This window comes from Schistocerca serialis, chromosome 6 (assembly GCF_023864345.2).
Source record: "Schistocerca serialis cubense isolate TAMUIC-IGC-003099 chromosome 6, iqSchSeri2.2, whole genome shotgun sequence".
In the NCBI taxonomy this organism is placed as follows: Eukaryota; Metazoa; Arthropoda; class Insecta; order Orthoptera; family Acrididae; genus Schistocerca; species Schistocerca serialis.
The window spans coordinates 161,673,351-161,700,286 of NC_064643.1; the positions used below are offsets into that span (position 1 = coordinate 161,673,351).

A 26,936-nucleotide genomic window follows, 5' to 3' on the forward strand; every position below is an offset into this window, starting at 1 on the left:
GGCTGTCCACTCAGCTGCCGGAGGCGGAAATTGTGAAGCTAATATCTTTCGAATATCATTCTCAGGTTTAGTATTACAAGCTTGATACGAGGGGTACGTCAGGTGTGAATGACATTGTGATTACTCGAGAGGCTAGAGGTTTCACGACAATCTCTTTATTAAAAACAATCAGTCAGCGTTCAGTAACGAAAAAATACAGTATTATATACACGATGTACAGTTTTGGGAATCTCTGGGTGGCAGACTTTTACAGAGGAAGTGGTGTCTTGTGGCAGGACGCTACGCTGCAGGCCTCCTGCTGAGCCTCAGCTGTATCCCGCCCTTGGGTGTCATCAGGAAAGTCCTCGGTTCCAGGGACAGATGGCGAACGCTCTTCTCGCTGGGTTCAACGCTGTACCTCGACAGTATGTTTATAAGGCCCACCTTCGTTTGCACCAGGCCAAACCGCATGCCTGAAACAAGAAACATTTACTAGAGTACAAAAATACCCTCTCACATTTTGTAACAAGAGGCAGGTGTTGTCTCGCGAAATGCGAAGTCTGTAATATCTGAACTTGCTGAATCATGAAAAAAATGAGATCACAAACAGTCCAAGTCGGTTTTTATTTAAATGCGGTCAACTTTGTTCTGGCCCATGAAAATCTTTTAAATGTTCCAAAAACCCGTGTACGTTCGAGAGCTATAATTTTACGTACAGTTTAAGCAAAAGGAGACTATAACTGTTTGAAGATCAGCTGTTAACACACAGTAACCAACATCGAGCGCAACCAAATGTCCTATATGCGAAAGTCACGTTCGTGTTATTTTTCTACACACGCTCATATACTCATCGTAACAACCCCCTGGTGTATAATACAACCCAACACGTGAAGCACTCGCGAGAGAGGAAACTCGAAATACTTTTATGCATCTATAACATGCCATTCTGGCCTTTACCTCAATGTGACTGACAGACTAGTGAAAGAAGCGATCACCATGTACAGTCAGGAGCACAACAACATCGAGAACTCAGGTTTAATAATTCAGTTCAAGAATGCGTTAAGAAACGCAAGGAGCCGTGAAAGGAAAATACCTAGCATTACTACACTGACGGAGACGAAAATCGCAGCATCAAGAACGAGCTGTGCGACATAAACGAAAGTTGGCAGGAGTGTTTTTTCATCTGAAAGATGAAGTCTATTCAGATTTCGTGCCAATCGCATACGAGTGGCGGTAGTACCGCCAGTATGAGGATGCAAATCAGGTTTGCTTTAATACACACTGGAACGGTCGTGAGAGTTAGTAAGCTTTGAGATTGGACGTGGTGTACATATAGTAGTCAAGAATTCCTTAAAGACGAGAAAGACGCTATTTTCAGCACCACACTGAGGTTGAACGACGTCATGTAATGGGGCTACGAGAAGCTACATGTTCGTCCTGCGGTATTAGACTTGACGGGAATGTAGCCACTATACATGGCTGTTGACAGCGATGATCACGAGAAAGTACGGGTTCCGCACGGCCACATGTCATTACCGGGAGGGAAGACCGTCGTGTTCGACGTATGGCTCTCGCCCATCGTACTGCATCTGCAGCAGCAATTTGAGCAGCAGTTGGCACCACAGTGACACAACGAGCTGTTACAAATTGGATACTTTAAGGACAACTCCGAGACATTCCACTGACCCCAAACCACCGCCGTTTGCGGTTTCAGTGTTGTCAAGCGAGAGCTCATTGGAGGGCAGGGTGGATCTCTGTTGTGTTTTCTGATGAAAGCTTATTCTGTCTGGAAGCCCATGGTGGCCGTGTATTGGTTAGAAGGATGCCAGTTCTTTGTTTGAAGCCAACCTGTCTGCGTGCTAGCCACACTGGTCCTACTCCCAGAGTAATGATCTGGAGTGCGATTTTGCATGACAAAAGAAGCACCCTCGTGTTCATCCCACGCACCCTGACTCTTATTTGTACATCAATCTGGTGACTCCACCTGTTGGGCCGCCGTTCATGAACAGCATTCCGGGGGTGTTTTCCAATAGGATAACACTCGCCCACGTACCGCTGTTATAACTCAACATGCCCTCCAGAGTGTCGACTTGCTGCCTTGGCGTGCTCGATGACCTGATCTGTCTCCAGTCGACCACGTATGGGACATCATCGTAGTAAGTCCAGCGTCATCCACGAACAGCATTAACAATCCCTGTATTGATCGACCAAGTGCAACAGGCATGGAACTCCGTCCCACAAACTGACATCCGGCTCCTGTAGAACACAATTGATGCACGTTTGCCACGCTTACATGAAACATTCTGTTGGCTACATCGGTTATTAATGTACCAGCATCTCAGATTTGGAATGGCTTATCTCGTGCTTACATTGACCTGTGATCTTGGAATATTTGTCGTTTACGAATGTCAGCCAGACAATCGCATTCCGAAATTTCATTACTTTGCATTATTTATTTTGTGCTGCGAGATTTTTTTCTCGTCAGTGTACAGGATATCGTTGTAGTTAAGTATATCCATGTACATCAGCATTCCACTGCTATACTAAACGACGTGTACGATCAGGATTTTTCCTAACTGTGACTCGCCTCTAGCTTAATTATGGATACAGTAAAAAACCACACCGAACTGGGAGAGAGAGCTCGCCACATTGAGGGCGCCAAGAAACAAGAATGTGCCGAGGTAAGGAAATCGAGTTTTAAATAATAATTATAAAAATACACATAAAGAAAGACAATTGACACTTGTAATGTGTGTATGTGTATTTGTGTGTGTGTGTGTGTGTGTGTGTGTGTGTGTAGCAAAGAGTGTGATCAAATGGTTCTGAGCACTATGGGACTTAACATCTGAGGTCATCAGTCCCCTAGACTTACAACTACTTAAACCTAACTAACCTGAGGACATCACACACATCCATGCCCGAGGCAAGATTGAAACCTGCGAGCGTAGCAGCAGCACGGTTCCGAACTGAAGCGCCAACAACCACATCAGTCAGTCACGTGATTCCTCAAGAGGGGCAGCAGCTTTGGGGGCAACAGTCTGTGTGAGCGATTGACCGTGTAACACTGGCCAACTGCTTTGTCGATACTACAAACTATTGAAAGCAAGGGAAACTACAGACATTATTTATCCTAAGGGCAGGAAGCACTACTGCATAGCTTAATGATGATGGTATCCTCTTGGGTAAAACATTGCGGTGATAAAATAGTCCCACTTTCAGATTTCGGATCTCGTGATGTCCCATGAGCCACTATCAGTTAAGTGAGGAAGATGGAAACGCGTCGCAGCTCTCTGAATGTCGCTCCCAATGAAACTAGTAAGAAAATCAGAAGAACTGTAGTGATCAGAGGAGCGTGGAGCAACCACTCTTCCGGCATTCCACCCACGACTGGAACGGAAGAAAACACTACTGTGTGGAACAATCCATCGCCGTGTACTTTACGGTGACTTCCAGAATATGAATGTTCGTGTAAATGTAATAAGGATACATAAGTAATGAGAAATCAACACATTAAGATGGAATCGCACAAATTAACAATACGATCCTATGGCCAACTAATGGCCTGTTGTAATTGGGGATGTTGAAGACAATGACTGGAGGTACAATGAAAGAAATAAAAGATTATAAATGCTCTGTAATGTATTGACAAATTAAACATAGGTTTCAAAACTAACATTCCCGTGTGTCTAGTAAGAACCTTCTACGATCAGTCACTGTGTACTGATGAAAGGCAGTAACAGTTGAATTTTTCACGAGAAAATCATTTTAAAAACTGAGGACTACTTGACGAACAATGTAGACATGCACGTGTGGAATCTCTGGGGAGGAGAGGGTGGAAAGGAGGCAAATGGATCACGGGATGGTCAGGAGCAGCAAACCAAATTACAATCATACTGACGATGAATCAGAGATAGGCGTGACATGTAACCAGCTGGCTGTATGAAAGGTGAACCAGTGAAGATACCTGTGTGTTTCCAAGAGGTAAGAACATAATGGAGCACCGAACTGACGGAATATGGGCTGATGACACAAGAAAACACTTTAGAGATTCGTAATGCAGAAATAAGTCTCGTGTGGACCTCTGTCCGAAAAAGGACGTCACAATATTTAAAATATAACAATTCACAGGATAAGTACATTTTAGATATTTTTCCCTGCTTGTGACTGAATTCAATCCGTGCGTCCTTTTAATTTCCTATATAAGTCCTACCTTAACTTGAAGTAATAACAACGTTAAGTGAAACGGAAGAAATTGTGGGGGATGTGAAGTCAATTGATAGATACTTGAAAATACGTGAAGAAACCCATTTATAAACACATGTAGATGCAACTTTTGTGTGAAACGGAACAAGAATACAGTTGAAAAATTGTAATGCTGTAGAAATAGCAAGAGAGAATTGAATGAGCTTGACTGCCAGAAGAGTGGGACCCTGTGGATCAGCAGCAATGAACTGTCTTGCTCGTTCTGATAGTTCGTTTGAAGCAGTAAGAAGTGCAAGTTTCGTTCGACTCGATGGAGGCAGGATGACCAGCTTCACGGGAAACTTTCTTTACAGACAAACTAAAATATATTCAAGTCTTCAGCATAGAATATAAAAAACGAAGAATGACTAATTGTACGAGGGTCATTCAATACTTAAAGAGACAAATTGGTCTGGGGAAAAAACTGTTAGCAGCGCAAGTTTGGCACTTTTATGGCTTTATTAAGTCGACATCACCGGGATGAGCCCTAATCAGCTGATGTACCAACAATGTTTTGTTTATAACCTCCAAAATACATTTCTAGATTGCGAGTCCGCCTGGAACGTCCACTTTAGTTAAACAACGTTCTGTTATTCGTTTTTTACTTGCTGAAGGCGAGAAATCAGTGAATATATACTGTAGAATATCTAAAGATTATGGTGAAGGTTGTATGAATCGTGCAAATTTTTACAAGTGAGCAGAGCAGTTCAAAAATGGTCGCGACTCAGTGACTGACGGACACCTTCTGGCCGACCATTTGCAATTTTAACTCCCTCACTTGAAAGTCGAATCGATGACATTATTCGTGCCGACCACCGTGTGACTTTGGAAATGATAGCTGATAACGTTCAAGTTAGTACTGGTACAGTTCATAACATTATCTGTAACAAGCTGAAGTACCGCCAAACATGTCCAAGATGGGTCCCAAAGGAGTCGATGCGCCTACACAGGGAAATAAGGTTGAGAGTGTGCAGAGAGCTAAAAGAACATTATGAAAGAGAAAGTGAGCACTTCCTCAACAAAATTTTAACTTGTGATAAAACTTGGGTTCAATACTATGAGCCAGGATCAAAAAGGCAAATCATGGAGTGAAAGCACACCAACTCACCTGTCAATAATTCTAGTATTTGCTTTTAAACGAGGTGAAGCCAGCCATGAGAGAGAGACGTCATGGATGTCAGAGGAGAGGTGTGATTCTCCACCAAGGCAACACACGTCCTCATGTTGCTCAACTAACACGTGAAAACATCGACAAAATGGGCAGGGAAGTACTGCCACATCAACCATACAGTCCTGATTTAGCACCAAGTGATTTGCATTTTTTTAATGCACTGATGGAGGTAACAACTGGGAAGCGACCGCACTCCGTAGCTGAGTTGTCAGCGCGACAGAGTGTCAATCCTAAGGGCCCGGGTTCGATTCCCAGCTGGGTCGGAGGTTTTCTCCGCTCAGGGACTGGGTGTTGTGTTGTCCTCATCACCATCATTTCATCCGCACTGACGCGCAAGTCGCCAAAGTGGCGTCAAATCGAAAGACTTGTACCAGGCGAACGGTCTACCCGACGGGAGGCCCTAGTCACACGACATTGACATTTACCTGGGAAGAGGTTCCAGGACAATGAGAACGTGAAAACATTTGTGAGAAATTGGTTCAAACATCAAGATAAAGAGTTCTTTGCAGCCGGAATAAAAATATTGTAGCCTGTTGGAACAAGTGCATATACGTTCATGGTGATTATATTGAAAATTTGAAGAAGTATTTTTTTGCAAAAATAAACGCTTTTTTCTCCAGACCAATTTGTCTCTTTAATTATTGAATGGCGCTGATAGCTTCAAGGGCGAAAAATTACAGTTTTAGAGAAGGAATAACAAGAATTTTAATTATGAGAAAGTATACGTTTTAGGATCGAAAAACGAGAATTTGCGTTGTAAAGAACGAAGACTTCGTAGTTGTGAAGATGGCAGGAATTTAGTGTTTAATGCTGTAAACTTTAATCTTAAGAATAAAATGTAACTGGCACAATAGGAAGATAATACGCTGACGGGTATTAACACATGATAAAAAAAAGACACTCCGTCTACAGGCCACAAGTGGCCCATCGAGACCATCCGACCGCCGGGTCATCCTCAGAGGAGGATGCGGATAGGAGGGGCGTGGGGTCGGTACACCGCTCTCCCCGTCGTTATGATGGTATTCTTGACTGAAGCCGCTACTATTCGGTCGAGTAGCTCCTCAGTTGGTATCACGAGGCTGAGTGCACCCCGAAAATTGGCAACAGCGAATGGCGGCCTCGATGGTCATCCATCCAAGTGCAGACCACGCCCAATAGCGCTTAGCTTCGGTGATCTCACGTGAACCGGTGTATCAACTGTGGCAAGGCCGTTGCCTGATACTTACACATGCAAGAAGAAAAATATTGCCATTTCTGAAATAAAAGAGTCATATTGTGTTCTGAAGAACTGACTGCCAGAAAGGTAAATGTGGATGTAGAGAGAGCTTTTCCGTTTGATTTGCGATCTGAAGATGCGTTTTTCGCACTGTACATATAGTAGCAAGTAATGCTATAATGATAATGTGTAGTTCATTGTTCAATGTTACGAAATTCTGTGTGTACTGTAGAAAAGATGGCGATATTTAATAAAGCGACTGCGTTCACAGATCAGAATCATCGTAAAAGTCCTTGGATGTGTGGGTAAAAATGTTTGACCCTAAAACCTTGGAACAAAAAACCGTTAAATTTCAACAAAAATGGCCCGAATTACAAAAAAAAGTTATTGAAATGTCATTGATTTTAAACAGAAAGGCAGAACATAATACAGTACGGAAAACATGTAAAATAAATGTAAGTCTTCAAGCTGATTCCAACGATCTTTGTAATGGTGAAAAAAAGTTCTGTATTATTCGTATGAAAATGTAAATGACGTAAGTCAGGATTCGTGAGAGACCGTCTCTGTGGGCAATGGTTGACAGACCGACTACATGTTCCGTCCTGCAGTTTTATAAACTAAATGGAAGTTAAAAGCACAAAGTTATTTATCTGGGGAAGAACTTGGACCAGTTTACCTTGTAGGAAAATTGAGTAATTCGTAATTTTATAGCTTAACATTTCCGCCCCCATCGCCGGTTTGTACTGTTCTGATATACATGTAGTAATTCATAACAACAGGCTAGGACGGTCTTGGGAACATAGAATACATTTCAATGAGAGTTCCCACCTGCGCAGTTCAGAAAAGCTGGTGTTGGTGGGAAGGACCCAGACGGCACAGGTTGTGAAGCAGTCATGGAAATGAAGAATGTCGTGCTGGGCCCTTGGGCAAGACCAGATATCAGTTCTATTTTTCTCGATGACTTTCTGTCAATTACTACGAACTGTGACCGTTCTGGCAGAAAATTAGGAATCCAATAGCGGAACTACATCCACATCAATACTTCGCAAATGATGTGGATGTAGTTGCGCGATTGGAATCGTAATTTTCTGACAGAACGGTCACAGTTCGTAGTAATTGACAGAAAGTCATCGAGCAAAATATTGTATTGATATTTTAGTTATTATCTGCGTTAATTAGGCTAGGTGATAATGTTAAAAGGGAAACATTTTAACTTCTCAAAGACAAGAATTGTCCCTTCAGTTCTGATTCCGACAGAAAATAAATTTGGTTTTAAGAGCGGATAAAGGATTGTTTGCGAGAGGATGACGCTGGAGCCACTAATGGCAGGTGCAGATCATCTAAGAGACTCTGCCTTTGGAGGTGGAGTAGCGAGCGTAAGCTCGGACGAAAGGGTCGATTAGACGCCAGAGGAAAAAGAAGTGAGCGAGTGCCAGTCTGATAACCTAGAGGTGCGGGTCGTGGGTTGGTCCCAGGACATTTTTTGGTCGTTTACCGCCTTTTTACACTCTGATAATCATTTGGTAAATGTTGCACAGTAAATGGGAGTCCACCTTATACTACAAGTCCCCTTATAACTGGCTGCTTCAGTCGGTTCTAGGGTAGAACGAACGCGAAAGCATAGTACCTGCAATAGGACCGTGCCTCTTGGAGCACTGTGATTTTGAAACCAACCTTCGCGTAGAGGAAAGGTTTACCCTTTTTGTAATCTGGAATTTAAAGACAAACTTAAACACTGCTCATGGCGGGAGTGTGTACTCTTAATGTTTGTTCTAGCCTGAACATGTTATTTGCTTGTGAGGTGATTATGACGGGTTCTAGGCACTGCAGTCTGGAACAGCGCGACCGCTACGGTCGCAGGTTCGAATCCTGCCTCGGACATGGATGTGTGTGATGTCCTTAGGTTAGTTAGGTTTAAGTAGTTCTAAGTTCTAGGGGACCGATGACCTCAGATATTAAGTCCCATAGTGCTCAGACCCATTTGAACCAATTTTATTATGACGGAAACTGACATTTGTAAAGTTTGGGCGGTGTTGTCGTGAAGGTGAAGGTCAGCTGGTACAGCTGCAGGACTCACCTATGCAGATGCGAGGCCCCTCTCCGAACGGCAGGTAGACGTAGGGGTGTCTCTGGGCCTTCTGCTCCTCGGAGAACCTCTCGGGGTCGAAGCGCTCAGGGTCCGGGAAGATGTCGGGGTCGTGGTGCAGGCCGTACACCGGAATTATGATGGGGGTGCCCTTGTCGAGCACTACGTCCGTGTCGGGAATCCGGTACTCGGCGTTGCTCTCCCTGTTGAGTATCATCACCGGCGGGTACTTCCTCAGCGTCTCTGCAACAGGCGTCGGACTCCGTAAGCCTTCTCCCTATCATTTGACAGTCACGACAGCATTCCCAAGCTGGACACTAGTAGCTGTTTACCATTTAGATATGAATAACTCAACTACTGGCCATTAAAATTGTGTCACCACGAAGATGACGTGCTACAGACGCGAAATTTAACCGACAGGAAGAAGATGCTGTGATGTGCAAATGATTAGCTTTTCAGAGCATTCACGCAAGGGTGGCGACACCTACAACGTGCTGACATCAGGAAAGTTTCCAACCGATTTCTCATACACAAACAGCAGTTGACCGGCGTTGCCTGGTGAAACGTTGTTGTGATTTATTTATTTACTTTTTATTTACATGTCAAGTTCCGTAGGACCAAATTGAGGAGCAAATCTCCAAGGTCATGGAACGTGTCATTACATGAACTTACAACATAAAAGTAATAACAGATAAAAAGAAATGTTCATGAACCTGAAAGAAAATCAGTCCATAAATTTAAGCAAACGCTATCAGAAATACAATGAGAATCAGCTTAATTTTTCAAGGAACTCCTCGAAAGAATAGAAGGAGTGACCCATGAGGAAACTCTTCAGTTTCGATTTGAAAGCGCGTGGACTACTGCTAAGGTTTTTGAATTCGAGTGGCAGCTTATTGAAAATGGATGCAGCAGTATACTGCACACCTTTTTGCACAAGAGTTAAGGAAGTCCGATCCAAATGGAGGTTTGATTTCTGCCGAGTATTAACCGAGTGAAAGCTGCTTATTGTTGGAAATAAACTAATACTGGTAACAAGAAACGACAATAAGGAATATACAATAAGGAATATACATACTGAGAGGCCTATATCAAAATATCCAGACTCGTGAACAGAGGTCGACAAGAGGTTCGTGAACTCACACCAATTATTGCCCGAACCGCTAGTTTCTGAGCCAAAATTTTCCTTCTAGAATGGGAAGAGTTACCCCAAAACATAATAGCATACGACATAAGTGAATGAAAATACGCAAAGTAGACTAATTTAGGTGTCGAAGTATCACTCACTTTCAATACCGTTCGAATAGTGAAAATGGCAGTATTAAGTCTTTGAACAAGATCCTGAACGTGGGCTTTCCACGACAGCTTACTATCTATCTGAACCCCTAGGAATTTGAACTGTTCAGTTTCACTTATCATATGCCCGTTCTGTGAGATTAAAACGTCAGGTTGAATTGTGTGTTAGAAACTGTAAAAACTGAGTCTTACTGTGATTTAACGTTCGTTTATTTTCTACATGCCATGAACTGAGGTCATGTACTGCACTACTTGAAACCGAGTCAATGTTGCACACAACATCTTTTACTACCAAGCTAGTGTCATCAGCAAACAGAAATATTTTAGAGTTACCCATAATACTAGAGGGCATATCATTTGTATAAATAAGGAACAGGAGCGGCCCCAACACTGATCCCTGGGGCACCCCCCACTTGACAGTACCCCACTCAGATCCCACATCACAGCCGTTATCAACATTGTGAATAATGACCTTTTGCTGCCTGTTGCTAAAGTAAGAGGTGAACCAATTGTGAGCTACTCCCCTTATTCCGTAATGGTCCAACTTCTGGAGCAATATTGTGAGATCAACACAGTCAAATGCCTTTCTTAAATCAAAAAATATTCCAAGCGTTCGAAACCTTCTGTTTAGCCCATTCAGTACCTCACAGAGAAAAGAGAATACAGCGTTTTCAGTTGTCAAACGACTTCTAAAGCCGAACTGTACATTTGATAGCAAATCGTGTGATATAAAATGATCAATTAACCTTACATACACAGCCTTTTCGATAACTTTTGCAAACACTGATGGAATAGAAATAGGTCTAAAATTATCTACGTTATCCCTTTCTCCCTTTTTATAAAGCGGCTTTACTACTGAGTACTTTAATCTCTCAGGAAACTGACCATTCCTAAAGGAAAAATTACAAATATGGCTAAATATAGGGCTAACATGTGCAGCACAGTACTTTAATATTCTACTAGACACTGCATCATAACCATGAGAGTCCTTAGTCTTCAGTGATTTAATTATTGACTCAATCTCCCTCTTGTCTGTATCACAGACGTCAATCTCGGAAAGGCATTTGTTAAGAAATTTACATGATTTCCTGTCGAAAATAAATTTTTATTTAATTCACCAGCAATGCTCAGAAAATGGTGATGCCTCGTGTAAGGAGGAGAAATGCGTACCATTACATTTCCGACTTTGATAAAGGTCGGGTTGCAGCCTATCGCGATTGCACATTATCGTATCGCGACATTGCTGCTCGCGTTAGTCGAGATCCAATGACTGTTAGCAGAATATGGAATCGGTGGGTTCAGGGGGGTAATACGGAACGCCGTGCTGGATCCCAACGGCCTCGTATCACTAGCAGTCGAGATGACAGGCATCTTATGCGCATGGCTGTAACGGATCGTGCAGCCACGTCTCGATCCCTGAGTCAACAGATGGGGACGTTTGCAAGACAACAACCATCTGCACGAACAGTTCGACGACGTTTGCATCAGCATAGACTATCAGCTCAGAGGCCATGGCTGCGGTTACCCTTGACGCTGCGTCACAGACAGGAGCGCCTGCGATGGTGTACTCAACGACGAACCTGGTTGCACGAACCTGTTTACAGCATCATGATGGTCCCATCCGTGTTTGGCGACATCGCGGTGAACGCACATTGGAACACGTGTATTCCTCATCGCCATACTGGCGTGCCACCCGGCATCATGGTATGGGGTGCCATTGGTTACACGTCTCGGTCACCTCTAGTTCGCATTGACAGCACTTTGAACAGTGGACGTTACATTTCAGATGTGTTACGACCCGTGGCGCTACCCTTCATGCGTTCCTTGCGAAACTGTACATTTCAGCAGGATAATGCACGACCGCGTGTTGCAGGTCCTGCGCGGGCCTTTCTGGATACAGAAAATGTACAACTGCTGCCCTGGCCATCACATTCTCCAGATCTCTCACCAACTGAAAGCGTCTGGTCAATGGTGGCCGAGCAACTGGCTCGTCACAATACTCCAGTCACTACTCTTGATGAACTGTGGTATCGTGTTGAAGCTGCATGGGCAACTGTACCTGTAGACGCCATCCAAGCTCTGTTTGACTCAATGCTCAGGCGTATCAAGGCCGTTATTACGGCCAGAGGTGGTTGTTCTGGGTACTGATTTCGCAGGATCTATGCACCCAAATTGCGTGAAAATGTAATCACATGTCAGTTCTAGTGTAATATATTTGTCCAATGAATACCCGTTTGTCATCTGCATTTCTTCTCGGTGTAGCAATTTTAATGGCCAGGAGTGTATTCTACTACTTGTATTTCGCCACATAACTTTACACTGGTATCCACAACTAAAGTAACAAACCGCTATTTCCCCGTGTTCTGTCCAAACCACGGTATAACCATACAAAATGTCAACAAATTTCCTCAATCGTGTTCTTCGCGGAGTATGGCACTCCGGTCCATGGACGACCACGTTATCGATGACGTTCAGGACACCTATCAAATGGGGTACTGTTTGCCGTTTAGTCCCATATCCTCAATCGGTGTGTACACAGTGACAGACGCTGCAGTATTGCGCAGAGAAGACGCCTACAAAACCTTGCTGTGGAGGACCATGAGAAGAATGGAAGCAGGACAGACGCAAACTGATGTTACCGGAAGGCCTATTGTGAACCGTTTTGTTGTTTCTCGGATGTGGTGACAATTCATAGACACCAAAACAGTATCCCGAAAACCAGGGCAGGGCCGACCACGTGTGATATCAAAAGGAGAGGACCGTTATTTGGCCGTAAGGGCCTACGGTATCGCCTTAGTACCGCGTGGCAACTCGCATCTGACTTTGCAGCATCCATTGGAGGCGTTGTATCGAGACAAACAGTGCACAGAAGGCTTCGGAAGAGTAGCTTTTATTTTCGGAGACCTTCTGTATGTATATGTCTGATACGTGTTCACAGACGGGAACATCTAGACAGAAGTCTTCAACACGCCACCTGGACGTAGAACAGTGGGCCAATGTTCTTTTCGCAGATGAGTCTCTATTTGATTCTCGACGCATTCGCATCTGGAGGGAACGTGGGACACAACTTCGGAATTCAAACATTGTGGAAAGAGACCGATATCGAGGAGGATGCTTAATGGTGTGTTGATCACTCGAACACCTCTTCATGAAACTGTACGGGTGAATCAGCAGGGTTTAACTGCTGTCACGTATCGTGAGGGGATCTTGGGACCTCAACTGCGGTTTTTGCGAGGTGCTGTTGGTCCAGACTTGATCTGATGCACGATAATGCTCGACATCATAGAGCACGGGTGGTTGATGTTTTCTTGGAAACGGAAGATATTGCAGGCATGGTGTGGCCTGCTAGCTCTCCTGATTTGACTCATGTCTGGGATGCACTAGGGAGACAGGCTGCATCACGTCAGCATCCACCAATCAGTCTCCAAGACTTACGAGCAGCTCTGCGGGAAGACTGGGTGCTATGGCCTCAACATGAGAATGGATGACATCACTCAAAGCATGTCCCGTCGTTTTCAGGCTTGTATTACAGCCAGACGTGGTAACACCCCACGCTCAGCACATTAACCAGTTCCACAGGTTACCTTCCATTCGGAAAGTGGGTGCTATCAGTAACTGTTATGTGACTTATAAATTATGGAGTGCAACAATCAGTCGTCCTTTTTTAGATTTTACTACACAATTCCACATTTCGGCAAGTAGTTACTCATTCTCAATGCACTATTTTCTATTCTCATTGCATGTAAGTCCCTGTTGTTCGGATGTCAGTCACAGTTCTTTGAATACTCAAAGAATATTCAAAGAACTGTGACTGACGCCCGAATAACAGAGACGTACATGCATTGAGAATAGAAAATAGTGCATTGAGAATGGGTAGTTACCAGCTGAAATCTGGATTTGCATAATAAAGTCTAAAAATGGACGACTGATTGCTGCACTCTATAAAATACGTTAACTAGTTGTTGGAATGTGGGTGCAAATCAGTTAAGTTGGATAAAACGCAGAACATTTTTGTCTACCGTTATGCGTATTGCCATTGTTGAGGTTCTGCATTCTTTAGATTGTTTCTACTTTACTATCACCTGTTTATATTGTTTTGTGGCAAAATAAACCCAACCTTGAAACTTCCTGGCAGATTAAAACTGTGTGCTCGTCCGAGACTCGAACTCGGGACCTTTGCCTTTCGCGGGCAAGTGCTCTACCATCTGAGCTACCGAAGCACGACTCCCGAACGGTACTCACAGCTTTACTTCTACCAGTACCTCGTCTCCTACCTTCCAAACTTTACAGAAGCTCTCCGCAGTATCCTTTCTTTCAGGAGTGCTAGTTCTGCAAGGTTCGCAGGAGAGCTTCTGTAAAGTTTGGAGGGTAGGAGACGAGATACTGGCAGAAGTAAAGCTGTGAGTACCGGGCGTGAGTCGTGCTTCGGTAGCTCAGATGGTAGCGCACTTGCCCGCGAAAGGCAAAGGTCCCGAGTTCGAGTCTCGGTCGGGCACACAGTTTTAATCTGCCAGGAAGTTTCATGTCAGCGCACACTCCGCTGCAGAGTGAAAATCTCTTTCTGGAAATCTCCCCCAGGCTGTGGCTAAGCCATGTCTCCGCTATATCCTTTCTTTCAGGAGTGCTAGTTCTGCAAGGTTCGCAGGAGAGCTTCTGTAAAGTTTGGAAGGTAGGAGACGAGATACTGGCAGAAGTAAAGCTGTGAGTAGCGGGCGTGAGTCGTGCTTGGGTAGCTCAGATGGTAGAGCACTTGCCCGCGAAAGGCAAAGGTCCCGAGTTCGAGTCTCGGTCGGGCACACAGTTTTAATCTGCCAGGAAGTTTCATGTCAGCGCACACTCCGCTGCAGAGTGAAAATCTCTTTCTGGAAGCCTCCCCCAGGCTGTGGCTAGGCCATGCCTCCACAGTATCCTTTCTTTCAGGAGTGCTAGTTCTGCAAGGTTCGCAGGAGAGCTTCTGTAAAGTTTGGAAGGTAGGAGACGAGATACTGGCAGAAGTAAAGCTGTGAGTGCAGGGCGTGAGTCGTGCTTCGGTAGCTCAGATGGTAGAGCACTTGCCCGCGAAAGGCAAAGGTCCCGAGTTCGAGTCTCGGTCGGGCACACAGTTTTAATCTGTCAGGAAGTTTCATGCCAGCGCACACTCCGCTGCAGAGTGAAAATCTTATTCTGGAAACCCAACCTTGAAAAATTTCTATTTGTTCCTTTAATTTTGGACACCAGTGTATTTCATTTTTTATTCAAACTTCCTTCTTCTCTCTATTAACAAACGTAAACATGGTCCGCAGTAGGCTGTAATGTGAGGTTTATTTAATCGTGCGATTATCTTATTTCGACTTTACGTCATTGTCAGTCAAATTTCTAACATCTGTGTTTCATATCATTTTCAAATCACTCATAATTACAAGTAAAAGGTAGACATATTCCGCCATTTTACGAAAGGATCCACACTACAGTGACAACTTTTAGTACCGTATTCTAACCTCTGTTCTATGTACAATATTCTTCTAATTGCATTACTCATTTTCAGTGGTCTGTAAAAGAAGTCGCAGTTATTCTGTGGTGTCACCGCCAGACACCACACTTGCTAGGTGGTAGCCTTTAAATCGGCCGCGGTCCGTTAGTATACGTCGGACCCGCGTGTCGCCACTATCAGTGATTGCAGACCGAGCGCCGCCACACGGCAGGTCTAGTCTAGAGAGACTCCCTAGCACTCGCCCCAGTTGTACAACCGACTTTGCTAGCGATGGCTCACTGTCTACATACGCTCTCATTTGCAGAGACGACAGTTTAGCATAGCTTTCAGTTACGTCATTTGCTACGACCTAGCAAGGCGCCATATTCAGTTACTATGAATGTATTCTGAACAGATAATATTGTGTATCATGTACCGTCAAGAGCGACGTTCATCATTAATGGATTAATGTTAAGTATCAAACTAATTACGTCCGCTTTCTAAATTCTAATTCCTTGTCATGTTCCAGACCTCACGTCAGTATAGTTCTTCCCCCCTCATGTCAGCCTGCGTGAACTACAACGCGTGCATTTCGGCCTCCACTAGTAACACGGTGTTGGCTCTTCTGCCAACACAACATATTCTAACCATATGCTTTATTTTAAATACTAGCGGAGAAACCAGGTGTTGCCCAGGTATTTACTTGTAGCAGTGCGTCCACGCCCACACCACGCAGCGTTCAGTCTTGTGCTTAATGTTCACGACGTCGACACTCCTGAACTGCTGATCTACGTATCGTCCAGTGATATAATTTGTAGGTACATTCAATGGCTTTTGTGGATACTGTCTGCAGAATGTGTTGCAAATGGAGTTAGTAGTAAAGAAGTAATAAAATTAAACTCCACGCACGATGCGGCAGTTTTTCACGCATCTCACTGTTCATGACGTCATATCTCCCGAACTAAGTGTAAATAACGTATAAAAATAACTCCTGAAGTTGTATATGAGACCTTACAAATAGTCTACATAGTGAGTGAACCTAAATGTGTTGCCGTGACACTCCACACGTATAAGGAAAACGTCTCAAAGTAAAATATTCACAGTTAATAAAATAGTTACTAAAAGAAGCATTTTACTTAGAGATTACAGAAAATACCTGAGACGCTTAGAAGATACTTGTTGCCTCAACGAGCTCAGCTAAAATTCAGTCGCAAAACACCCAGTAATCGTACACTCCTGGAAATTGAAATAAGAACACCGTGAATTCATTGTCCCAGGAAGGGGAAACTTTACTGACACATTCCTGGGGTCAGATACATCACATGATCACACTGACAGAACCACAGGCACATAGACACAGGCAACAGAGCATGCACAATGTCGGCACTAGTACAGTGTATATCCACCTTTCGCAGCAATGCAGGCTGCTATTCTCCCATGGAGACGATCGTAGAGATGCTGGATGTAGTCCTGTGGAACGGCTTGCCATGCCATTTCCACCTGGCGCCTCAGTTGGACCAGCGTTCGTGCTGGACGTGTAGACCGCGTGAGACGACGCTTCATCCAGTCCCAAACATGCTCAATGGAGGACAGATCCGGAGATCTTGCTGGCCAGGGTAGTTGACTTACACCTTCTAGAGCACGTTGGGTGGCACGGGATACATGCGGACGTGCATTGTCCTGTTGGAACAGCAAGTTACCTTGCCGGTCTAGGAATGGTAGAACGATGGGTTCGATGACGGTTTGGATGTACCGTGCACTATTCAGTGTCCCCTCGACGATCACCAGTGGTGTACGGCCAGTGTAGGAGATCGCTCCCCACACCATGATGCCGGGTGTTGGCCCAGTGTGCCTCGGTCGTATGCAGTCCTGATTGTGGCGCTCACCTGCACGGCGCCAAACACGCATACGACCATCATTGGCACAAAGGCAGAAGCGACTCTCATCGCTGAAGACGACACGTCTCCATTCGTCCCTCCATTCACGCCTGTCGCGACACCACTGGAGGCGGGCTGTACGATGTTGGGGCGTGAGCGGAAGACGGCCTAACGGTGTGCGGGACCGTAGCCCAGCTTCATGGAGACGGTTGCGAATGGTCCTCGCCGATACCCCAGGAGCAACAGTGTCCCTAATTTGCTGGGAAGTGGCGGTGCGGTCCCCTACGGCACTGCGTAGGATCCTACGGTCTTGGCGTGCATCCGTGCGTCGCTGCGGTCCGGTCCCAGGTCGACGGGCACGTGCACCTTCCGCCGACCACTGGCGACAACATCGATGTACTGTGGAGACCTCACGCCCCACGTGTTGAGCAATTCGGCGGTACGCCCACCCGGCCTCCCACATGCCCACTATACGCCCTCTCTCAAAGTCCGTCAACTGCACATACGGTTCACGTCCACGCTGTCGCGGCATGCTACCAGTGTTAAAGACTGCGATGGAGCTCCGTATGCCACGGCAAACTGGCTGACACTGACGGCGGCAGTGCACAAATGCTGCGCAGCTAGAGCCATTCGACGGCCAACACCGCGGTTCCTGGTGTGTCCGCTGTGCCGTGCGTGTGATCATTGCTTGTACAGCCCTCTCGCAGTGTCCGGAGCAAGTATGGTGGGTCAGACACACCGATGTCAATGTGTTCTTTTTTCCATTTCCAGGAGTGTATTTATGTCTACAGGACGAGCAACATTAACTAGTAACTGAGAGTGAATATTGCAGATATTAACAACATACAAAATATCAAAACTGATTAAATGCGTGTACTGACTGCTTAAAGGTTGCAACCTACCAGATATTTTTTCTCCTATCATCAAAGAATGCTGCAATTAGAGAGGGTAGTAAGTCTTCGAAATACTCAGCAAGACACTCAGTTAACAGATATGGATGAATATCCGATAAGATTACTGTCTACAAAAGAATACAGCGTAGTAACTAAGGACGGGACACTGAACCAGACTGAAGAGAAAAGAAATTTATGGCACAACATAACTAGAAGAAGGGATCAGTTCACAGTACACATCCTCTGCCAGCAAGGAATCGTCAGTTTGATAGTGGACAATATTGTGGAGCTAAGAACTGTAGAGCGATACCGAAGCTTGAACACCGTATGCAGATGAAAATGGATGTAGGCTGCGGTACTTTTCTCGAACTGAGAACGCTTCCAAAGGACGAGTAGTATGGGGAGCTGCATCTGACCTGACTTCGGACTGAAGTCACAACAACACAAGGCATGAAACTTCCCGCCAGACTAAAACCTTGTGACGGACCAAGACTCAAAATCGGGACGTTTGCCTTTCGCTGGCAAGTGCTCTACCGACTGCGCTACTCAAGCACGACTCACGAAGCTTTCATTCCGCCAGTACCTCATCTCTCCTACCTTCCAAACTTCAGTCGGTAGAGCACTTGACAATGAAAGGCAAAGGTCCAGAGTTCCTGTCTCGATCCGCCACACAGTTTTAATCCGCCAGGATGTTTCTTATCAGCGCACAAATCGCTGCAGAGCGAAAATTTCATTCTAAAAACTCCCCTCCCCCCCCCCCCCGCCACCCCCACACCAGTTTGTGGCTAAGTTACGTATCCGCAATAGGCTTTCTTCCAGGAATGCTAGTCGAAGCTTCGTAGTTTTTGTGAAGTTTGGAAAGTGAGAGATTAGGTATTGGCGGAAGTAAAGCTGTGAGGACGGGTTGTGAGTCGTCCTTGGATACCTGAGTCGGTAGATCACTTGCCCGCGAAAGGTAGAGGTCCTGAGTTCGAGTTACGGTCTGGCACACACTTTTAACCTGCCAGGAAGTTTCGTATCGGCGCACACTCAGCTGAAGAGTGAAAAATTCACTCTGGAAAACAAGGCACGTTTGAAAAGGTGACTTTTTAAAATTTATGTTCTCTGTTAAGGGTAGTTCTTGTCACAGCAGTATGAAGTATCGGTATAAATTTCGTAAATTTCTCTCAGAATTTCTTAAGTTGTCGCCAGCTCTCCCCAAGTTTTGATCGTTGTTTGACATTCTCTCACGCCCCTCCTGCCTGATCCCTCCCATATGTCACGACCTGCATGCACTTCTCATTCCTGTCCAAACGCCAAAGGGGTGGGAGCAGAATGGATTGGTAACTCTATCTCGAAAACAAACGGTGCGTTTCCAAATGTTTAGCGGAGCAGCGGTATGTACCCAGTGGTAAGACTCATTTCGGACTGTTCTCTGTGTCAAATTTATTGACTCCTGTGCCATACGGCTTCGCATAGAAACATCCGAAGCATTCCAGAAAACTTACAGAGACGTAAATAAAGTTGACAAGTTTATGAACTGCAGCTCCGGTTTGAAAATAGCGAGGGAGTGTTTATCAAATACGGTTTCCTTTCCGCGTCTTCATCAGGGTACGGAAATGGTCCGGAGGTATATCTACATCTGCATCTACATGAGTACTCTGCAACTGTCACTGAAGTTCCTTGCAGACGGTTCTTCGAGCCACCTTCAGACTATTTCTCTATCTTTCAGTCTGCAGCAGAGCGTGGGAAAAATCGACACTTACATCTCTCTGTACGTGCTATGATTTCACTTTTTTTTTTACGATGATCCTTTCGTCCTATGTAGCTTGGAGTAAATAACATATTTTCACATTTTGAGGAGAAAATTGATGCTAAAAATTTCATCTCACCGCAACGAAAGAACTTTTGTTTTAATGATTTCCACCCCAACTCGTTTGTCATATCCGTGACACATAATACAAAACGAGCTGCCCTTCTTTGGACTTTTTCGATGTCCTTAGTCAATCGGATGTGGTAAGGATCCCATTCTGCACAGCAATACGTAGGATACGATGGACAGGCGTAGTGTAGGCAGTCTCTTTAGTAGACTTGTTCCATCTTCAATACAACGCAACCTTTTGTTTGCCACCTCCACAACACCATCGATGTCATCGTTACAGTTGACATTGTCCGTAATTGTAATTCCTAGTTATTTAGTTTAATTTGGCAGTCTTTAAATTTGTGTGTGTGTGATGTAACGAGTGGCCTATATTTAATGGATTTCTTTTCGTACGCATGTACATGCCCTCACATTTTTCCCGATTCAGAGAGATGGTTCAGATGGCTCTGAGCACTTTGGGACTTAATTTCGGACGTCATCAGTCCCCTAGAACGTAGAACTACTTAAACCTAACTAACCTAAGGACATCACACACATCCATGACCGAGGCAGGATTCGAACCTGCACCCGTAGCGGGCGAGCGGTTTCAGACTGTAGCGCCTAGAACCGCTCGGCTAGACCGGCCGGCCCGATTCGGAGGGAATTGCTACTTTTCGCACCATACAAATATCGTGTTTAAGTCATTTTGCAATTGGTTTCGGTCTTCTGATGACGTTATTAGACGGTAAATGACAGTATTATCTGCAAAAATCTTCCAAAACGTTTACATGAATTATAAACAGCAGACGACCTATAATACTTCCTTGGGGAACGCAACATATATCTTCCGTTTCACGCGATGATTTTCCCTCGATTAGTACGCACTGTACCTTTCGGAGAGGAAACCACGAATCCAGTCGTACAATTGAAACGATATTCCATGGGTACGCAATTTAATTACATGCCTCTCAGGTGGAATGGTGCCGAAAGTTGTCTGGAAATCTAGAAACATGGAATCAATTTGAGATCTCCTATCAGTAACTCCTTTCTGAATTCGTGTTGACTGTGTGTCAACAATCCATTATCTTCGAAATAATTCACAATTTTCAAACACAGTATATGTACCAAAATCCCACTGCAAATCCACGTCAGTGATGCGGGTCTGTAATTCATCGAATTACCTCTATTTCTTTTCTTGAGTATTGGAGTGACCTGTGAAACTTTGCAGTCTTTAGATACGGGCGAGCGGTTGTATATGTTTGCAAAGGAACCTAACTGCTGTACTATCTAGATCAGAAGACCTTCCTTTACTAGTTGATTTAAAGTGCTTAATTATACTAAGCCTTTCTTAATTGATTTAAGCTGCTTCGCTACACCTAGTATATTTATTTCTAATTGTAAGTTACTTATGTTAACAGCTGTTCTTCATTCGAATTCTGGAATATGTACTTCTTTGGAGATGGAATTTCGGAAAACTGTGTTTAGTAACTCCGCTTTGGTGGCGCTGACATCGGTCGTATTCCCATCGTTAATCGCGCAGCGAAGGTATTGATTATGTGTTGCTGATAGTGTACTTTATATGATATCGAGACAGAGTTTCGTTGCGGAAGCTGTTAAAAGCATCTCACATTGAAGTCTGCCTTAAGTTAAGAGCTTCAGTAAAATATCCGTAATGCTGGAGATTTTGTGTTCTTTTAAATCTGGCTGCTTTTTTCGTTCCTTTGCAAGTGTTCTGACCTCTTTTGTGTACCATGGGGAATCAGCAGCATGTTTTATTAATTTATTCGGTATAAGTCATCTACTGCTGCAGGTACTGTTTCTTTGAACGTAAGACACCTCTGGTCTGCAATTATATAGTCAGTTGGGAAGAATTTTTTAAATAGATATATTTCGGATTGACTTTTGGTGGATGTGGATGTTGCGGTGGACCTTGTGGTCATTAATCCCTGTATCTGTCATGATGCTCCCTATTTGCTGAGATTTTTTAACTCCTAAGAGGTGAAGTATTTTTGCGCAACCATTTACACTTAGAGTGGGGTACTGAAGTGATGAACCCAGGTTTCACTGCCCGTGACGATGTTCGACAAGAAATTGTCACGATCACCCTCGTAATTCCGCATAGATCGTCCTTCGTTGATCTTTATGGTCTTTAGTTAGGCAGCTAGGAACTCAATGGGCACGTACCTTTGAGCACCCCAACTGGTGGATGAGATTGTCAGCACTACCAACAGAGACGTTCAGTTGTGCAGCGAAGCGTTTGATTGTGATCCGTCGATCATCTCGAATTAGAGCGTCCACACGTTCCAACATTTCAAGAGTAACTGCTGCGTGATGCTATTCGGCACACGATAGATCGGACAGGTTTACACGTACCATGTTGCAATGATGACAGACGCCTCGCCCAACGAATCACGATGTTTTTGTTCACTGCCAGGTCTCCGTAAACATTGTGCAAGCGCCTACGAATATCAGCGATACTCTTGTTTTCCGCCAAAAGAAACTCAGTGACAGCTCTCTGCTTGGAACGCAAGTAGGTTACAAACGCCATTTCGAAGTCTGCGTATAGAGTCGCTACCTACACGAACTTCGTGAAACTATAGGGGCTGAAGCGGGTAGACTCCACTACGTCCCACAACAAATTCCGCATTTTTTGAACCGAAATTGGTAGGGAGAAAAATTTGTTGCATTGCTTATTGACCGCCCCTCGTATAAATATGCACGAATTATACACAGCGAAATGAGCAAAAAAACTTTTAACTGTTCTCTTAGGTGGCAGCTTTACCACCACTTCGTAAATCGCAAAAGATTACGAAAAATAAAACCGTATGCCCTAAACCGTGTAGCGTGTTGCTTTTAATCGAAAATATTGCATTTTCTTATGAACTAATACGCTAACAAATTGCATTTAGTTCGTTTATTTTCCTCAAGAGGGACTACATCTGCGACCATTCGACACTAGCTCCTAGATTATCTAGAAGAATCGCAACACAGTCCTGGTTCACCGTATGCTTACGTACCGCCTAGACTAATACAGTTGTTCAGATGCAGGTAATATACAGAAATTGTGCTGGCGTAAGCTGTCGCCAGCATACCGGTAGGCAAAGATACAGCTCGACGATCGATAGTAGGCGCTGGATGAAGCGCGCCTATCACGTGAGAGGCCAGAGACACACCGACAAACAATACGCCGCCAACGCCCTCTCGACAGCAGGTATTTAGACCGCCCCCGCTGATTGGAGCGCCTCACTGATTCTCTCAGGCTACGACAGTGCATAACGACAAGAAGTGTGACTATACCACTGAGACTAAAGTTTTTAGTACCAAGATTACCGATATGTCTGCAATAGTACTACTGCTGAGGAACTGGTAACACGAATATGAAAATTAAATATGAATATTAAAATTAAGTAGCAGCTTCAGGTAAGTAAAGAACCATATTAATCCACGTGCGCATTTGTGTTGTAGAAAGAGGATGCAGGCCACCCATAACAACGTCCTCTCCCTTGATTCCTTACGGTACAAGACTCTACAGCAGAAATGTTTTCATGTGTAAAGTACCAGAACCAGTGCTACACTTATCCGCTACAAGGCAGACCAGCGTGATGTGAGTCAAAAATGTTGCGGCAGAAATTCCTACGTACCTGCAACGACTTTTTCGAGGTAGGGCATGCTATTAACTGCCTCATAGGTGATTTGCCCACCGTGCTGCTTCAGAACTGCGTCGATTTCCGTCTGCAGACGCGCTTGATCCTTCGGATGGTAGGCGAGTTCGTGGAGGGCGAAGCTCATGGTAGTCGAGGACGTCTCGAAGCCCGCGATGAAGAAGACGAACGCCTGGGCAGCGACTTCATCAATGGACAGTCCTGGAACAGTCCGCCGGGATTCTTTCACTCTCCCATCTCGCGGTGTTCAAATGGTTCAAATGGCTCTAAGCACTATGGGACTTAACATCTGACCGAGGGGTTCTAGGCGCTACAGTCTGGAACCGCGCTGCTGCTACGGTCGCAGGTTCGAATCCTGCCTCGGGCATGGATTCGAACCTGCGACTGTAGCAGCAGCGCAGTTCCCGACTGAAGCGCCTAGAACCGGTCGGTCACACTGCGACTGTAGCAGCAGCGCAGTTCCCGACTGAAGCGCCTAGAACCGCTCGGTCACACAGGCCGGCATCTCACGGTGTCCAGAAAAATTTTCTGTACTGACATTTCAGCGTTGCAAGAATTTCTAATGTCATTTTGCTTCAATGTAAGAACTGGTAAATGAAGAGCTAAAAAATTAAGAAAATTCCAGTGTTACATTGTTGATTTTCTTTATTTAAACATAAGACTTATCGCCTAAATATGTTTTTTATATTTCATTTTATCTGATTCTACAATCGTGCTATGATTCCATGTATTGACTCGTTCCATGACCATGGAGACTTCTTCTTAATTTGGGCCCACGGAACAATAAATAAGTAAATAAATAAGATTTGTAAGAGTAAGCATTAACACTATACACCTCTTAGTTTTAAGGTTCAAAGAACATAAATTTTGATATTACCTTTCTCACAAAAAAAAAATGGTTCAAATGGCTCTGAGCACTATGGGACTCAACATCTTAGATGATAAGTCCCCTAGAACTTAGAACTACTTAAACCTAACTAACCTAAGGACATCACACACACCCATGCCCGAGGCAAGATTCGAACCTGCGACCGTAGCAGTCCCGCGGTTCCGGACTGCAGCGCCAGAACCGCACGGCCACCGCGGCCGGCACCTTTCTCACAATACGCATGAGTCGAAACAAATGAATACTAAACAAATGTACATTCATTCAACCATTACTCTCTTGTTTTGTAAGCTCTTTCTATAACAGTCAATTCCATTGATAAAGCAAAGTTCTTCTCGGAAGCTTCCACTTGTTTTCGTCATTTTAATGTTTTGAATGACGGTTCTCGTTTCTGTCAAATCTCTTATTGCCCCGAATAAAAGTCGCGAAAAATTACACAGTGTCGTCTCTGCACGATTATTTTTTGAATATCCCTGGTGTTTGGAAATAAATTCCTGTAATTAAGGTAACGATATAACTGTTTCCTCTTTTTGAAGTTTCGTTTAGGCAATATTTGTTATAGTGATCTCAGTTCCGATATCTTACACGGTCATGGAGGCACAATCTTCTCCGAGTAACTTAATGCGCACCAGTGAGTGGTAACTTTGAAAGAAAATCATCTACAAACTTAGAAGTTTAGCGCATTTATGAAATTAGTTTCAAACTCGCAATTATCAGTTTAGTGAAGTGTACGCCTAAGTGTGGTTTGGATAAACCAAATACGATGGAGAATAAACTGCAAGCTGTCGTTTCATCACGGAAATTCTACAGAGGACCGAAACCTGGGAAATGTGCTGAATTTGAAGCTGTGATTCCTTTCTTTGTACAAGGTATCTGAAAAACATGTGATACCTTTCTCTCGACAAACAGACGTTCGAAATGGCAATTTCGTTTATAAGTGAACACGATAATCGTCCTTGAAAATGTTCAGCTAACTGAAGATACCAGAAGACCCTGAGAAGAACCATCCAAACAGAAAGATCGAAACGTCGATTGTGAAGAAAGAGTTTTAAGAGGAACTTGAAGCTGTCTGACAACTTACATTATTTTCCATTCAATGAGGGCTGCTACGAAAACCTGCAGACGAACAAAGAACGCTCGTATGGGCAAGATGTTTAGACCGTTCTTGGAGGGCAGGAGAACCTCCGAAGAACAAGACGTAAATTACTTAATGATCAGGTTCTTTTCTCCTGTTGTCGTGATAACGACGTTATCGCCAATTTCATCAGAACTAATCGTCAAGTTCAGACAAACCATGCCTTGACGATCTATAAAAGGACTAGGGAAGAACTTCGGGAAAGAAGCTTACACAGTTCTGCTCTATTTTAATTGCTTTACATTTACCACTGGCGAGAATTCTTTCTCCTCAAGACTTGGATAAAGGGGACAGTACAACGTTCAACCATTCTACAAGGCTACGGGGTTAAAAAGATACAAACCAAAACGGGATGTTCAAGAAACCGACGTACAAAGTGTGCAGAAAAGACTGTATTCTGGATCAAAAACGAGTAGTCATTGTTGGGTGAGCTCGATGCAGGAGACATCTCTGTTGTGGGCAAAAGTGTGAATTCCGCAGCCAAATCTATGAGATCCCTCGCTGAAGAAATTGTCAGTGGTATCGATGCATCCCTGTTTTCACTTCCGAAGGTAGAAGTAAGACAGGACGTATTGAGAATCCTACGGAAAACGAAACCGCTCAAAAGCAACACATCGGTGCGGGAAGGAGAGGGTCTTCATTTCATAAAGAGCGACAAACGTATTGTGGTCACCAAACCGGACAACGGAGGTGCCCCGCAACTATTAGCTGATCCTGCATACAGGAAAATAAAAAGAGACCTCATGAAATAAAACACAGAAAACGTGTAATTTGATGAGAAATCGACCCAGCTTTCCCGAGTCAATAAACAGGGTTATAACCAGACATCGAATCCGCAAACCGGATTAACGACGAAGGCCGGTGGGCCAGCCAGCCTGGATGTTGTTTTTAGGCGGTTTTCCACATCCAGCTATGTGAATACTAGGCTGGTTCCCACGTTCCGCCTCAGTTACACGACTCACGGACATCTGAACACATTTGCACTATTCCATGGATTACACTAGACACAGGCAGATGGGATACACTCATTCCTTCCTGAGGGGTATGGTGTTGAGTCAGGAAGGGCATCTGGCCACCCCTTCAAATTAACATGGTACATCCAATTAACCAGCAGACCCCGCATGTCGGGATTAGTGCTTGGAAAGAGATAGATAACCAGACAATACGAAAGAGTGAAATGTTTCTTACCTCCATTGAATGGAAAGAG

At 44.4% G+C, this 26,936-nt stretch overlaps 1 protein-coding gene across 1 annotated transcript in view; it reads right to left on the reverse strand.

The window, feature by feature from the left end:
• Window positions 1–279: 279 nt before the first annotated feature.
• LOC126484224 (probable cytochrome P450 6a14) overlaps window positions 280–26,936 on the reverse strand; it is a 54,656-nt gene continuing 27,999 nt past the window's right edge. Inside the window, exons 5-7 of the mRNA XM_050107639.1 lie at window positions 23,688–23,909; window positions 8,686–8,937; window positions 280–452 (exon numbers count right to left, since the gene is read on the reverse strand). Of these exons, the coding sequence (XP_049963596.1) occupies window positions 280–452; window positions 8,686–8,937; window positions 23,688–23,909 (647 nt within the window). The remainder of the gene's footprint in view (window positions 453–8,685; window positions 8,938–23,687; window positions 23,910–26,936) is intronic.